Raw genomic sequence first — 18,316 nt, forward strand, 5'->3', positions numbered from 1 at the left:
ACTGCATAACTGACTCTACAAGTGACTTACACACAGTGTGCGCATATGCCACATATAGGCTGGGACCAGGAATCACAATGTGGTTTATAGCTTCTCTTTAACCCTCTGCCTGTAAGGATGATTCTGTAACCTTGATCTTTACCACAGGCTGTAAAGCGAGCTGCTGTTATCTGACTGGTCTAGCAGTCAAGATGTAGTAGCCGATGTGAGAACAGCATCATGACATCTTTTATTTATATGGAAAGATGCAACAAAATAAAAATGTAATAAAAACATGTAACAAGAGACGACCTGATGAGAAGATCCCTCCAATATAAAGAGCTGAGAAATGTCCTCTCCAGAGTCCAGCGACCATGCGGGGTGACGGCCGCCACTACCCCGTCCATACTGGTTGTCATCCGGCTTCCCAGAGACTCTATGGTGATCAGCCCTTCTACTGAACAAGTCTGTGCTGTATGGAGGGGCAGTCTCCGATGCAGCTTACAGTCACCACTTTATTGCATATAGTGAATGGACTGTGGTGGTCACTAAGGCTGGAGCGTCGCTCACCCGTCTGTATCCCCAATTCTAAAGGGTCAGCACCCGCGTATTGCCCGCCTGCCCCAGGGACGTGACCACGAGACTGCGTGTACATAACGCCAATGGGAAGAGCTGCAGGGCTCTAGTGACTGAAGGCTTTGTTGAGATTGGCCCGCAAACTACTGACCTTTCCCACAAGCTGCTGACCTTTCCTGTGAACCGCTGACCTTTCTCGTGAGCTGCTGACCTTTCCTGTGAACCGCTGACCTTTCACGTGAACCATTGACCTTTCCCGCGAGCTGTTGACCTTTCCCAAGAACCACTGACCTTACCTGTGAACCGCCAAATTCACTCAAGCCGCCGACCACAAACCTTTCTCACGAGCTGCCGAACTTCCAGTGATCATACGACATTTTTCTGTTAAGCCGCTGACCTTTCAGCGAGCCACCGACCTTACCGTAAGTGGCTGACCTTTCCCACGAGCCGCCGAACTCCCCGAGATCTGACGATATTTCCATTGAGCGGCCAAAATTTCCCACAAGCTGATATTTCTCGTGAGCGGCTGACCTTACCCGTGAACCGCTGACCTTACCCACGAGCCGCTGACCTTTCCCACGAGCCGCTGACCTTTCCCACGAACCGCTGACCTTACCCACGAGCCGCTGACCTTTCCCGCGGGCCACAGATCTTACCCGCGAACCACTGACCTTTCCCACGAGCCGCAGACCTCTCCCGCAAGCTGACCTTTCCCACGAGCCGCAGACCTCTCCCGCGAGCTGACCTTTCCCACAAGCCGCTGACCTCTCCCACGTGCGATGCTGCATTATACATCGGAAGGCTGCTTGTGATTTATCATACAAGGGTCCTTGCAGAGTGCTAGCTCTGCGCTCGCCCGGCCCCCCACCCCTGGTCTTTGGGTTCTACCTGTTGAGGGGCTGTATTTCGGGCTGTCCGAGCTGAGTGTGTTTGTCGCTCTTGCGCCGGGTGCGCAGCTGTTCGTTCAGTCTGTTGCGGATCTCGCTGTGATCCACCTTGCGCAGCATGAAGTGACGGCCCACCACGGCCATCACACGCCTCTTCACGTTCAGCGGGATTCCCTGTCTGCCTCTCAGGCCGTCCAGGTTCACTCTGTTCACCCAACCCTTGTAGATGTCAAAGGGAACCAGCGCCCGGAAGACCAGGGCCGCGAACCTCCCCGGCTTCCCCGCGCTCCGGCTCAGGAGGCCCCACTCCTTCTCTGAGCTGAGCGGTTGCAGGGGGATGTTAGGGAGCCTCTCCCCGATCCTGCAAGAGTCGTACTGGGGGTAGTAGCCGGCCTCGGGTGACATGCTGAGCTCCTCATCCTCATCCTCTTCCTCCTCCTCCTCACGTTTGATGGTGGTGGTGGGCAACATGTCGTCCTCGTCATGGGGGGGATCCTCGTACATCCAGGACAACTTCTCGCGGTTCTGCTCAGTAATGGCTTCCAGCGGGTAGCCGTATCCGCACTGTAGGCTGCTCTCCGGAGAAGCCCGGCTGGACTCTGTGGAGTGTCTGTCCTCTATGGGCCGGCTCCACACCGGGCAGGAGTTTTGTACTAAGATGGCGGATGGATGGGCTGAATGGTGGAAGCCACCAGGGGCACAGAGCGAGGCCACCATCTCCCTCAGCTCTTTCATCTCCTGCATCATCTGGTCCATGGCTGATCTCATAAGGTCTCGCTCGTGCTGAGCCTGCGCCGTGCTCCTGCGGAACCTCTTCAGCTCCCGTAGCATCTCCTGCTGCAGCCGGCTGGGCCTCTTGTTCTGTGATCAAAGGGAAAAAACAACATGGCTGATAACAGAAAGAAGAGACAATATACACCCCAATATCAGCGCTCCATATCTGCCACCGCCATAGGAGGTGAATGCTGGGCGTTACCTCTGTCTGCGTGCCCTGCTCCATCCTGGCGGCAGCCGCCGGCCACTGGTGCTCGTCTTCCTCCTCGATCTTCATTGCTTGGGGCACCTGGATGAAGTCCTGCGGCGGCGGCGGTGGTGCGTGCTCTCCATACTCCACCCTCCTATCCGTATCCCAGCGGAGGCGCAGCTGAAACGAAACCGCGGTCACATGACTTGTACATTATACAACCCGACCCCTCCGCACCACGGCAGAGAGCCCACCCCCGCCCCATCTGATGTCACACTACATCTCCCACAATGCACCACGGCAGAGAGCGACCCGACCCCCACCATATGATGTCACACTACATCTCCCACAATGCACCACGGCGGAGAGCGACTCGACCCCTGCCATATGTCACACTACATCTCCTACAATGCACCACAGCAGAGAGCGACCCGACCCCCACCATATGATGTCACACTACATCTCCCACAATGCACCACGGCAGAGAGCGACCCGACCCCTGCCATATGATGTCACACTACATCTCCCACAATGCACCACGGCAGAGAGCGACCCGACCCCCCACCATATGATGTCACACTACATCTCCCACAATGCACCACGGCAGAGAGCGAACTGACCCCCACCATCTGATGTCACACTATATCCCCCACAATGCACCACGGCAGAGAGCGACCCGACCCCCACCATATGATGTCACACTACATCCCCCACAATGCACCACGGCAGAGAGCGACCCGACCCCTGCCATATGATGTCACACTACATCTCCCACAATGCACCACGGCAGAGAGCGACCCGACCCCCGCCATATGATGTCACACTACATCTCCCACAATGCACCACGGCAGAGAGCGACCCGACCCCCGCCATATGATGTCACACTACACCTCCCACAATGCACCACGGCAGAGAGCGACCCGACCCCCACCATATGATGTCACACTACATCTCCCACAATGCACCACGGCAGAGAGCGACCCGACCCCCACCATATGATGTCACACTACATCTCCCACAATGCACCACGGCAGAGAGCGACCCGACCCCCGCCATATGATGTCACACTATATCTCCCACAATGCACCATGGCAGAGAGCGACCTGACCCCCACCATATGATGTCACACTACATCTCCCACAATGCACCATGGCAGAGAGCGACCTGACCCCCGCCATATGATGTCACACTATATCTCCCACAAAGCACCATGGCAGAGAGCGACCTGACCCCCGCCATATGATGTCACACTATATCTCCCACAATGCACCATGGCAGAGAGCGACCTGACCCCCACCATATGATGTCACACTACATCTCCCACAATGCACCACGGCAGAGAGCGACCCGACCCCCGCCATATGATGTCACACTATATCTCCCACAATGCACCACGGCAGAGAGCGACCCGACCCCCACCATCTGATGTCACACTACATCCCCCACAATGCACCACGGCAGAGAGCGACCCGACCCCTGCCATATGATGTCACACTACATCTCCCACAATGCACCACGGCAGAGAGCGACCCGACCCCCGCCATATGATGTCACACTACATCCCCCACAATGCACCACAGCAGAGAGCGACCCGACCCCCACCATATGATGTCACACTACATCTCCCACAATGCACCATGGCAGAGAGCGACCCGACCCCCACCATATGATGTCACACTACATCTCCCACAATGCACCATGGCAGAGAGCGACCCGACCCCCACCATATGATGTCACACTACATCTCCCACAATGCACCACGGCAGAGAGCGACCCGACCCCCACCATATGATGTCACACTACACCTCCCACAATGCACCACGGCAGAGAGCGACCCGACCCCCGCCCCATCTGATGTCACACTACACCTCCCACAATGCACCACGACAGAGAGCGACCCGACCCCCACCATATGATGTCACACTTCATCTCCCACAATGCACCACGGCAGAGAGCGACCCGACCCCCGCCATATGATGTCACACTACATCTCCCACAATGCACCACGGCAGAGAGCGACCCGACCCCCACCATATGATGTCACACTTCATCTCCCACAATGCACCATGGCAGAGAGCGACCCGACCCCCGCCATATGATGTCACACTACATCTCCCACAATGCACCATGGCAGAGAGCGACCCGACCCCCGCCCCATCTGATGTCACACTATATCTCCCACAATGCACCACGGCAGAGAGCGACCCGACCCCCGCCATATGATGTCACACTACATCTCCCACAATGCAACACGGCAGAGAGCGACCCGACCCCCACCATATGATGTCACACTACATCTCCCACAATGCACCATGGCAGAGAGCGACCCGACCCCCGCCATATGATGTCACACTACATCTCCCACAATGCACCACGGCAGAGAGCGACCCGACCCCTGCCATATGATGTCACACTACATCTCCCACAATGCACCACGGCAGAGAGCGACCCGACCCCCACCATATGATGTCACACTACATCTCTCACAATGCACCATGGCAGAGAGTGACCCGACCCCCCACCATATGATGTCACACTACACCTCCCACAATGCACCACGGCAGAGAGCGACCCGACCCTCGCCATATGATGTCACACTACATCTCCCACAATGCACCATGGCAGAGAGCGACCCGACCCCCACCATATGATGTCACACTATATCTCCCACAATGCACCACGGCAGAGAGCGACCCGACCCCTGCCATCTGATGTCACACTACATCTCCCACAATGCACCACGGCAGAGAGCGACCCGACCCCCACCATATGATGTCACACTACATCTCCCACAATGCACCACGGCAGAGAGCGACCCGACCCCCACCATATGATGTCACACTACATCTCCCACAATGCACCACGGCAGAGAGCAACCCGACCCCCACCATATGATGTCACACTTCATCTCCCACAATGCACCACGGCAGAGAGCGACCCGACCCCCACCATCTGATGTCACACTACATCTCCCACAATGCACCACGGCAGAGAGCGACCCGACCCCCACCATATGATGTCACACTACATCTCCCACAATGCACCACGGCAGAGAGCGACCCGACCCCCGCCATATGATGTCACACTACATCTCCCACAATGCACCACGGCAGAGAGCGACCCGACCCCCACCATACGATGTCACACTACATCTCCCACAATGCATCATGGCAGAGAGCGACCCGACCCCCACCATATGATGTCACACTACATCTCCCACAATGCACCACGGCAGAGAGCGACCCGACCCCCACCATATGATGTCACACTTCATCTCCCACAATGCACCACGGCAGAGAGCGACCCGACCCCCGCCATATGATGTCACACTACATCTCCCACAATGCACCATGGCAGAGAGCGACCCGACCCCCACCATCTGATGTCACACTATATCTCCCACAATGCACCACGGCAGAGAGCGACCCGACCCCCGCCATATGATGTCACACTATATCTCCCACAATGCACCACGGCAGAGAGCGACCCGACCCCTGCCATATGATGTCACACTACATCTCCCACAATGCACCACGGCAGAGAGCGACCCGACCCTCGCCATATGATGTCACACTACATCTCCCACAATGCACCACGGCAGAGAGCGACCCGACCCCCGCCATCTGATGTCACACTTCATCTCCCACAATGCACCACGGCAGAGAGCGACCCGACCCCCGCCATATGATGTCACACTACATCTCCCACAATGCACCACGGCAGAGAGCGACCCGACCCCCACCATATGATGTCACACTACACCTCCCACAATGCACCACGGCAGAGAGCGACCCGACCCCCACCATATGATGTCACACTATATCTCCCACAATGCACCACGGCAGAGAGCGACCCGACCCCTGCCATCTGATGTCACACTTCATCTCCCACAATGCACCACGGCAGAGAGCGACCCGACCCCCGCCATATGATGTCACACTACACCTCCCACAATGCACCACGGCAGAGAGCGACCCGACCCCCGCCATATGATGTCACACTATATCTCCCACAATGCACCACGGCAGAGAGCGACCCGACCCCCGCCATATGATGTCACACTACACCTCCCACAATGCACCATGGCAGAGAGCGACCCGACCCCCACCATCTGATGTCACACTACATCTCCCACAATGCACCACGGCAGAGAGCGACCCGACCCCCACCATATGATGTCACACTACACCTCCCACAATGCACCATGGCAGAGAGCGACCCGACCCCCACCATCTGATGTCACACTTCATCTCCCACAATGCACCACGGCAGAGAGCGACCCGACCCCTGCCATATGATGTCACACTACACCTCCCACAATGCACCACGGCAGAGAGCGACCCGACCCCCGCCATATGATGTCACACTATATCTCCCACAATGCACCACGGCAGAGAGCGACCCGACCCCTGCCATATGATGTCACACTACATCTCCCACAATGCACCACGGCAGAGAGCGACCCGACCCCCACCATATGATGTCACACTACATCTCCCACAATGCACCACGGCAGAGAGTGACCCGACCCCCGCCATATGATGTCACACTACATCTCCCACAATGCACCACGGCAGAGAGCGACCCGACCCCCATCATATGATGTCACACTTCATCTCCCACAATGCACCATGGCAGAGAGCGACCCGACCCCTACCATATGATGTCACACTACACCTCCCACAATGCACCACGGCAGAGAGCGACTTGACCCCCGCCATATGATGTCACACTACATCTCCCACAATGCACCACGGCAGAGAGCGACCCGACCCCCGCCATATGATGTCACACTATATCTCCCACAATGCACCACGGCAGAGAGCGACCCGAACCCCACCATATGATGTCACACTATATCTCCCACAATGCACCACGGCAGAGAGCGACCCGACCCTCGCCATATGATGTCACACTACACCTCCCACAATGCACCACGGCAGAGAGCGACCCGACCCCCACCATATGATGTCACACTACATCTCCCACAATGCACCACGGCATAGAGCGACCCGACCCCCACCATATGATGTCACACTACATCTCCCACAATGCACCACGGCAGAGAGCGACCTGACCCCCGCCATATGATGTCACACTACATCTCCCACAATGCACCACGGCAGAGAGCGACCCGACCCCCACCATATGATGTCACACTACACCTCCCACAATGCACCACGGCAGAGAGCGACCCGACCCCCACCATATGATGTCACACTACATCTCCCACAATGCATCATGGCAGAGAGCGACCTGACCCCCGCCATATGATGTCACACTACATCTCCCACAATGCACCACGGCAGAGAGCGACCCGACCCCCACCATATGATGTCACACTACATCTCCCACAATGCACCACGGCAGAGAGCGACCCGACCCCCACCATATGATGTCACACTACATCTCCCACAATGCACCACGGCAGAGAGCGACCCGACCCCCACCATATGATGTCACACTACATCTCCCACAATGCACCACGGCAGAGAGCGACCCGACCCCCGCCATATGATGTCACACTACACCTCCCACAATGCACCACGGCAGAGAGTGACCCGACCCCCACCATATGATGTCACACTACATCTCCCACAATGCACCACGGCAGAGAGCGACCCGACCCCCGCCATATGATGTCACACTACATCTCCCACAATGCACCACGGCAGAGAGCGACCCGACCCCCGCCATATGATGTCACACTACACCTCCCACAATGCACCACGGCAGAGAGCGACCCGACCCCCACCATATGATGTCACACTACATCTCCCACAATGCACCATGGCAGAGAGCGACCCGACCCCCACCATATGATGTCACACTACATCTCCCACAATGCACCACGGCAGAGAGCGACCCGACCCCCGCCATATGATGTCACACTACACCTCCCACAATGCACCACGGCAGAGAGCGACCCGACCCCCACCATATGATGTCACACTATATCTCCCACAATGCACCACGGCAGAGAGCGACCCGACCCCCGCCATATGATGTCACACTACATCTCCCACAATGCACCACGGACCTTGTAAAACTGTAAAGGGGAAAAAAGCGCAATAGGGTTTTACCCGGTATGAGGGTGGACAAACAAGACAAAGAAGCACTCACCTGGTGAGGTTGTGCCAGTCACAACCCCTTATGATAGCCTGTGAGTGCCTGGTGGTTTAGCTGCAGCCCCGGGAGAGGAATTTTGTATCACACAGGTAGAAGAAAAGACCGGGTTTATGCCGCGCTGAAAACCACTGATGCGTGTAAATTAAAAGATTTCCTTTTTATTGGATAGTTCCTACGCGTTTCAGAGACATCCGTCTCCTTCCTCAGGAAAAGAAATCATATCGTGTAAGACCCTATTGCGCTTTTTTCCCCTTTACAGTTTTACAAGGTCTCTGGACACCAGGATTTGGCTCTCTGACCTCATCCTTCTTTGTGGGAAAACCGGCTGCAGAGGGTCCTTGACTACATTGTACGCAGACATCATGGATTACTTTGAAAACCGCCTATCCTCCAGAGAAAGGCTCATAGTACAAACGGTCGGATCTCCAGAGGATTTCGTTGAGGACACCGTTATGGATGCAGGATTATCCTTCACAGAGGAGGAAACCTCCAATATGAAGAAACTCTTTCACTCTCTTGAGGACCTTTTGAAAGAGGAACTGCACTATAGTCTTGATGCAAGGTTTTTGTCCATTTACATGGAAGAAAAACTCTGCCCTAGGGGGCTGCAAATCCATCGCAGTTCTCCGTTTCCACAGGACCCTACCTTCACGGCTAAATGGGATGGACTCTTTATGAACTGCATGCAAGGTATGTTGTTATGCCTTCATGAGAAAAGATCCAGCATTGCTGTAGCATCTGCTGCAAAAATTTCTGATTTGTATAGTAAACTTACTCTCTATATGCTACATCCTGAGTATAGGAATTTAAATTCTAGTATAAATACACGTCTGCTGCAATTAGAACACGATACAATCATTAGAAAATCTAGAAAGCTCCAAAGGGACAGGCAAGAGAAAACTCGGGCAAATGTAGCCCCCCCCGCAGGAGATCTCCCTGTTAGAAAAATGAGCTTTAGGAGATACAGCTCAACTAATAATAATCACAGCAGTAAAAGGAGCTTTGTTAATAGCAGGTTTCATAAGCAGAATAATAATGACAAAAATCTAAAAACCAATGATACTATCCCTGTAACCACAAAAAACACCATAAAAACAACCGATACTAATGGTATCAATAGACCCCCAGACAAGATTGACCTTTTGGTGGATGAGGTCTTCCTGCAATCCAACATAGACAGACCATCTTGCACCAAAGGGACCACCCCTCCCTCCACCTCTAGGAGCCGTACTGACCCCTCTGGCCCTAAAACTCTTGAGGAGACTAGGGAACACCTTGCCAAGATCAGGTTACAAATAGAAAAAATCAGGAATGAAAGGGCATTATTGTCACCTGGTTTAAATGATACATTAGGAGAAAAGGATATCACACAAGACCAAGATTTCATTGATCTACTGGACCTGTCCACCCATGACGACTACATTCCCCTTCCTACAGCACAGATTGCAGTACAGAGTGCAGTACAGGATACGGTCGCTGCACCTGACAGGCCTATGGGTAACGACAAAATAACCATAGATAATTCCAATAAAGTAACACCTTTGGTACCCTTTTTGCCCCCAGCCAAGAGCCAGAGAGGGGGGACAATTACGGATTTTCTGATACCAAGATCCACCAAAAAGCGAAAAAATACAATAGAGGAGTCCGAGCAGGGCACAGGCACAAACAAAAAAGAAAAAAGGGTTGCCTAACCAATGAATCTGGTATCAATAGGTCCACCACTAATATTTTTAACTTTTCGGATTATGTTTTAAACGAAGGAAAATTAAGGGTACTTAATAAAGGTCTTTCATTTTGCCCATCCTATAAATCCAAGGATTTTGATATATTTCTGGACGTACAGAGCTATATAAGAAAGCTCACCCTAAAGAGGCACTTTTTATTGAAAGGGGATGCTACCCCCGCCCCTATAGAAGAACCAGACCCCTTTTGTCACACTATGGTTAAACCAAAATCCAGATTTTATCCCACAGAAAGTAAGGGGCATTTTATCAAAACCTTCAGCGATTTAATATTAGCAGATCTAAAGGAGGTAACGAACAGTAGAAGGAAACTCAAATATAACCTCTCAAATGCTGAAAGAACAGCCCTGAATGATCTCAAGAAAAATCCTGATATAGTCATACGGGCGGCTGACAAAGGGGGGGGGATTGTAATCCAAAATAGAACTGATTACCTTAAAGAGGCGTCCAGAATATTATCTGATCCCTTGTACTATGAGACAGTAGATAAAAATTGCTATGAATCAGCTATTTCAGCCTATAAGATCTTGATACAAAAAGCAGTGGATCTAAATATTTTAAACTCATCTGAAAAGAGATTTCTACAAGTAAAGGACCCCAGTATGGCATTTTTCTACCACCTTCCCAAAATCCATAAAAGTCTGGTAAATCACACTTCATCTCCCACAATGCACCACGGCAGAGAGCGACTTGACCCCCGCCATATGATGTCACACTATATCTCCCACAATGCACCACGGCAGAGAGCGACTTGACCCCCGCCATATGATGTCACACTATATCTCCCACAATGCACCACGGCAGAGAGCGACCCGACCCCCACCATATGATGTCACACTACATCTCCCACAATGCACCACGGCAGAGAGCGACCCGACCCCTGCCATATGATGTCACACTATATCTCCCACAATGCACCACGGCAGAGAGCGACCCGACCCCCGCCATATGATGTCACACTACATCTCCCACAATGCACCACGGCAGACAGCGACCCGACCCCCACCATATGATGTCACACTACATCCCCCACAATGCACCACGGCAGAGAGCGACCCGACCCCCACCATCTGATGTCACACTACATCCCCCACAATGCACCATGGCAGAGAGCGACCCGACCCCTGCCATATGATGTCACACTACATCTCCCACAATGCACCACGGCAGAGAGCGACCCGACCCCCACCATCTGATGTCACACTACATCTCCCACAATGCACCACGGCAGAGAGCGACCCGACCCCCACCATATGATGTCAGACTATATCTCCCACAATGCACCATAGCAGAGAGCGACCCGACCCCCGCCATATGATGTCACACTATATCTCCCACAATGCACCACGGCAGAGAGCGACCCGACCCCCACCATATGATGTCACACTACATCTCCCACAATGCACCACGGCAGAGAGCGACCCGACCCCCACCATATGATGTCACACTACATCTCCCACAATGCACCACGGCAGAGAGCGACCCGACCCCCACCATCTGATGTCACACTACATCCCCCACAATGCACCATGGCAGAGAGCGACCCGACCCCTGCCATATGATGTCACACTACATCTCCCACAATGCACCACGGCAGAGAGCGACCCGACCCCCACCATCTGATGTCACACTACATCTCCCACAATGCACCACGGCAGAGAGCGACCCGACCCCCACCATATGATGTCAGACTATATCTCCCACAATGCACCATAGCAGAGAGCGACCCGACCCCCGCCATATGATGTCACACTATATCTCCCACAATGCACCACGGCAGAGAGCGACCCGACCCCTGCCATATGATGTCACACTACATCTCCCACAATGCACCACGGCAGAGAGCGACCCGACCCCTGCCATATGATGTCACACTACATCTCCCACAATGCACCACGGCAGAGAGCGACCCGACCCCCGCCATATGTCACACTACATCCCCCACAATGCACCATGGCAGAGAGCGACCCGACCCCCACCATATGATGTCACACTATACCCCCCACAATGCACCACGGCAGAGAGCGACCCGACCCCCACCATATGATGTCACACTTCATCTCCCACAATGCACCATGGCAGAGAGCGACCCGACCCCTGCCATATGATGTCACACTACATCTCCCACAATGCACCATGGCAGAGAGCGACCCGACCCCCGCCATATGATGTCACACTACACCTCCCACAATGCACCATGGCAGAGAGCGACCCGACCCCCACCATATGATGTCACACTTCATCTCCCACAATGCACCACGGCAGAGAGCGACCCGACCCCTGCCATATGATGTCACACTACATCTCCCACAATGCACCACGGCAGAGAGCGACCCGACCCCCACCATATGATGTCACACTTCATCTCCCACAATGCACAATGGCAGAGAGCGACCCGACCCCTGCCATATGATGTCACACTACATCTCCCACAATGCACCACGGCAGAGAGCGACCCGACCCCCACCATATGATGTCACACTACATCTCCCACAATGCACCACGGCAGAGAGCGACCCGACCCCCACCATATGATGTCACACTACACCTCCCACAATGCACCACGGCAGAGAGCGACCCGACCCCCGCCATATGATGTCACACTACACCTCCCACAATGCACCACGGCAGAGAGCGACCCGACCCTCACCATATGATGTCACACTATATCTCCCACAATGCACCACGGCAGAGAGCGACCCGACCCCCACCATATGATGTCACACTACATCTCCCACAATGCACCACGGCAGAGAGCGACCCGACCCCCACCATATGATGTCACACTACACCTCCCACAATGCACCACGGCAGAGAGCGACTTGACCCCCGCCATATGATGTCACACTACATCTCCCACAATGCACCACGGCAGAGAGCGACCCGACCCCCGCCATATGATGTCACACTACATCTCCCACAATGCACCACGGCAGAGAGCGACCCGACCCCCGCCATATGATGTCACACTACATCTCCCACAATGCACCACAGCAGAGAGCGACCCGACCCCCACCATATGATGTCACACTACATCTCCCACAATGCACCACGGCAGAGAGCGACCCGACCCCCGCCATATGATGTCACACTATATCTCCCACAATGCACCATGGCAGAGAGCGACCCGACCCCCACCATATGATGTCACACTATATCTCCCACAATACACCATGGCAGAGAGCGACCCGACCCCCACCATATGATGTCACACTTCATCTCCCACAATGCACCACGGCAGAGAGCAACCCGACCCCCACCATATGATGTCACACTACATCTCCCACAATGCACCATGGCAGAGAGCGACCCGACCCCCACCATATGATGTCACACTACATCTCCCACAATGCACCATGGCAGAGAGCGACCCGACCCCCACCATATGATGTCACACTACACCTCCCACAATGCACCACGGCAGAGAGCGACCCGACCCCCACCATATGATGTCACACTACATCTCCCACAATGCACCACGGCAGAGAGCGACCCGACCCCTGCCATATGATGTCACACTACATCTCCCACAATGCACCATGGCAGAGAGCGACCCGACCCCCGCCATATGATGTCACACTACATCTCCCACAATGCACCACGGCAGAGAGCGACCCGACCCCCACCATATGATGTCACACTACATCTCCCACAATGCACCATGGCAGAGAGCGACCCGACCCCTGCCATATGATGTCACACTACATCTCCCACAATGCACCACGGCAGAGAGCGACCCGACCCCCGCCATATGATGTCACACTACATCTCCCACAATGCACCATGGCAGAGAGCGACCCGACCCCCACCATATGATGTCACACTTCATCTCCCACAATGCACCATGGCAGAGAGCGACCTGACCCCCACCATATGATGTCACACTACATCTCCCACAATGCACCATGGCAGAGAGCGACCCGACCCCTGCCATATGATGTCACACTACACCTCCCACAATGCACCACGGCAGAGAGCGACCCGACCCCTGCCATATGATGTCACACTACATCTCCCACAATGCACCATGGCAGAGAGCGACCCGACCCCCGCCATATGATGTCACACTATATCTCCCACAATGCACCACGGCAGAGAGCGACCCGACCCCCGCCATATGATGTCACACTATATCTCCCACAATGCACCATGGCAGAGAGCGACCCGACCCCCACCATATGATGTCACACTACATCTCCCACAATGTACCACGGCAGAGAGCGACCCGACCCCCACCATATGATGTCACACTACATCCCCCACAATGCACCACGGCAGAGAGCGACCCGACCCCCACCATATGATGTCACACTACACCTCCCACAATGCACCACGGCAGAGAGCGACCCGACCCTCGCCATATGATGTCACACTACATCTCCCACAATGCACCATGGCAGAGAGCGACCCGACCCCCGCCATATGATGTCACACTATATCTCCCACAATGCACCACGGCAGAGAGCGACCCGACCCCCGCCATATGATGTCACACTATATCTCCCACAATGCACCATGGCAGAGAGCGACCCGACCCCCACCATATGATGTCACACTACATCTCCCACAATGTACCACGGCAGAGAGCGACCCGACCCCCACCATATGATGTCACACTACATCCCCCACAATGCACCACGGCAGAGAGCGACCCGACCCCCACCATATGATGTCACACTACACCTCCCACAATGCACCACGGCAGAGAGCGACCCGACCCCCACCATATGATGTCACACTACATCCCCCACAATGCACCACGGCAGAGAGCGACCCGACCCCCACCATATGATGTCACACTATATCTCCCACAATGCACCACGGCAGAGAGCGACCCGACCCCCGCCATATGATGTCACACTATATCTCCCACAATGCACCATGGCAGAGAGCGACCCGACCCCCACCATATGATGTCACACTACATCTCCCACAATGTACCACGGCAGAGAGCGACCCGACCCCCACCATATGATGTCACACTACATCCCCCACAATGCACCACGGCAGAGAGCGACCCGACCCCCACCATATGATGTCACACTACACCTCCCACAATGCACCACGGCAGAGAGCGACCCGACCCCCACCATATGATGTCACACTACATCTCCCACAATGCACCACGGCAGAGAGCGACCCGACCCCCACCATATGATGTCACACTTCATCTCCCACAATGCACCACGGCAGAGAGCAACCCGACCCTCGCCATCTGATGTCACACTACATCTCCCACAATGCACCATGGCAGAGAGCGACCTGACCCCCACCATATGATGTCACACTACATCTCCCACAATGCACCATGGCAGAGAGCGACCTGACCCCCACCATATGATGTCACACTACACCTCCCACAATGCACCACGGCAGAGAGCGACCCGACCCCCACCATATGATGTCACACTACATCTCCCACAATGCACCACGGCAGAGAGCGACCCGACCCCTGCCATATGATGTCACACTACACCTCCCACAATGCACCACGGCAGAGAGCAACCCGACCCCCACCATATGATGTCACACTTCATCTCCCACAATGCACCATGGCAGAGAGCGACCCGACCCCCACCATATGATGTCACACTACACCTCCCACAATGCACCACGGCAGAGAGCGACCCGACCCCTGCCATATGATGTCACACTACATCTCCCACAATGCACCATGGCAGAGAGCGACCCGACCCCCGCCATACGATGTCACACTACATCTCCCACAATGCACCATGGCAGAGAGCGACCCGACCCCCACCATATGATGTCACACTACATCTCCCACAATGCACCACGGCAGAGAGCGACCCGACCCCCACCATATGATGTCACACTACATCTCCCACAATGCACCACGGCAGAGAGCGACCCGACCCCCACCATATGATGTCACACTACATCTCCCACAATGCACCACGGCAGAGAGCGACCCGACCCCTGCCATATGATGTCACACTACATCTCCCACAATGCACCACGGCAGAGAGCGACCCGACCCCCGCCATATGATGTCACACTACATCTCCCACAATGCACCACGGCAGAGAGCGACCCGACCCCCGCCATATGATGTCACACTACATCTCCCACAATGCACCACGGCAGAGAGCGACCCGACCCCTGCCATATGATGTCACACTTCATCTCCCACAATGCACCATGGCAGAGAGCGACCCGACCCCCGCCATATGTCACACTACATCTCCCACAATGCACCACGGCAGAGAGCGACCCGACCCCCACCATATGATGTCACACTACATCTCCCACAATGCACCACGGCAGAGAGCAACCCGACCCCCACCATATGATGTCACACTACATCTCCCACAATGCACCACGGCAGAGAGCGACCCGACCCCTGCCATATGATGTCACACTACACCTCCCACAATGCACCACGGCAGAGAGCGACCCGACCCCTGCCATATGATGTCACACTACATCTCCCACAATGCACCACGGCAGAGAGCGACCCGACCCCCGCCATATGATGTCACACTACATCTCCCACAATGCACCACGGCAGAGAGCGACCTGACCCCCGCCATATGATGTCACACTACATCTCCCACAATGCACCACGGCAGAGAGCAACCCGACCCCCACCATATGATGTCACACTTCATCTCCCACAATGCACCACGGCAGAGAGCGACCCGACCCCCGCCATATGATGTCACACTACATCTCCCACAATGCACCACGGCAGAGAGCGACCCGACCCCCGCCATATGATGTCACACTACATCCCCCACAATGCACCACGGCAGAGAGCGACCCGACCCCCACCATATGATGTCACACTACATCTCCCACAATGCACCACGGCAGAGAGCGACCCGACCCCCACCATATGATGTCACACTACACCTCCCACAATGCACCACGGCAGAGAGCGACCCGACCCCTGCCATATGATGTCACACTACATCTCCCACAATGCACCACGGCAGAGAGCGACCCGACCCCCGCCATATGATGTCACACTATATCTCCCACAATGCACCACGGCAGAGAGCAACCCGACCCCCACCATATGATGTCACACTACATCTCCCACAATGCACCACGGCAGAGAGCGACCCGACCCCCACCATATGATGTCACACTACACCTCCCACAATGCACCACGGCAGAGAGCGACCCGACCCCCACCATATGATGTCACACTACATCTCCCACAATGCACCACGGCAGAGAGCGACCCGACCCCCACCATATGATGTCACACTTCATCTCCCACAATGCACCACGGCAGAGAGCGACCCGACCCCCACCATATGATGTCACACTATATCTCCCACAATGCACCACGGCAGAGAGCGACCCGACCCCCACCATATGATGTCACACTACATCTCCCACAATGCACCATGGCAGAGAGTGACCCGACCCCTGCCATATGATGTCACACTACATCTCCCACAATGCACCACGGCAGAGAGCGACCCGACCCCCACCATATGATGTCACACTACACCTCCCACAATGCACCACGGCAGAGAGCGACCCGACCCCCACCATATGATGTCACACTACATCTCCCACAATGCACCACGGCAGAGAGCAACCCGACCCCTGCCATATGATGTCACACTACATCTCCCACAATGCACCACGGCAGAGAGCGACCCGACCCCCACCATATGATGTCACACTACATCTCCCACAATGCACCACGGCAGAGAGCAACCCGACCCCTGCCATATGATGTCACACTACATCTCCCACAATGCACCACGGCAGAGAGCGACCCGACCCCCGCCATATGATGTCACACTATATCTCCCACAATGCACCACGGCAGAGAGCAACCCGACCCCCACCATATGATGTCACACTACATCTCCCACAATGCACCACGGCAGAGAGCGACCCGACCCCCACCATATGATGTCACACTACATCTCCCACAATGCACCACGGCAGAGAGCGACTTGACCCCCGCCATATGATGTCACACTACATCTCCCACAATGCACCACGGCAGAGAGCGACCCGACCCCCGCCATCTGATGTCACACTTCATCTCC

At 55.0% G+C, this 18,316-nt stretch overlaps 1 protein-coding gene across 1 annotated transcript in view; it reads right to left on the minus strand.

Annotated features, from left to right (window-relative positions):
* Window positions 1-217: 217 nt before the first annotated feature.
* Window positions 218-18,316, minus strand: part of LOC142290782 (uncharacterized) — a 91,374-nt gene continuing 73,275 nt past the window's right edge. Inside the window, exons 5-6 of the mRNA XM_075334783.1 lie at window positions 2,419-2,586; window positions 218-2,303 (exon numbers count right to left, since the gene is read on the minus strand). Coding sequence (XP_075190898.1) covers window positions 1,440-2,303; window positions 2,419-2,586 — 1,032 coding nt within the window. The 3' untranslated portion in view covers window positions 218-1,439. The remainder of the gene's footprint in view (window positions 2,304-2,418; window positions 2,587-18,316) is intronic.

Source organism: Anomaloglossus baeobatrachus, chromosome 2, assembly GCF_048569485.1.
Source record: "Anomaloglossus baeobatrachus isolate aAnoBae1 chromosome 2, aAnoBae1.hap1, whole genome shotgun sequence".
In the NCBI taxonomy this organism is placed as follows: Eukaryota; Metazoa; Chordata; class Amphibia; order Anura; family Aromobatidae; genus Anomaloglossus; species Anomaloglossus baeobatrachus.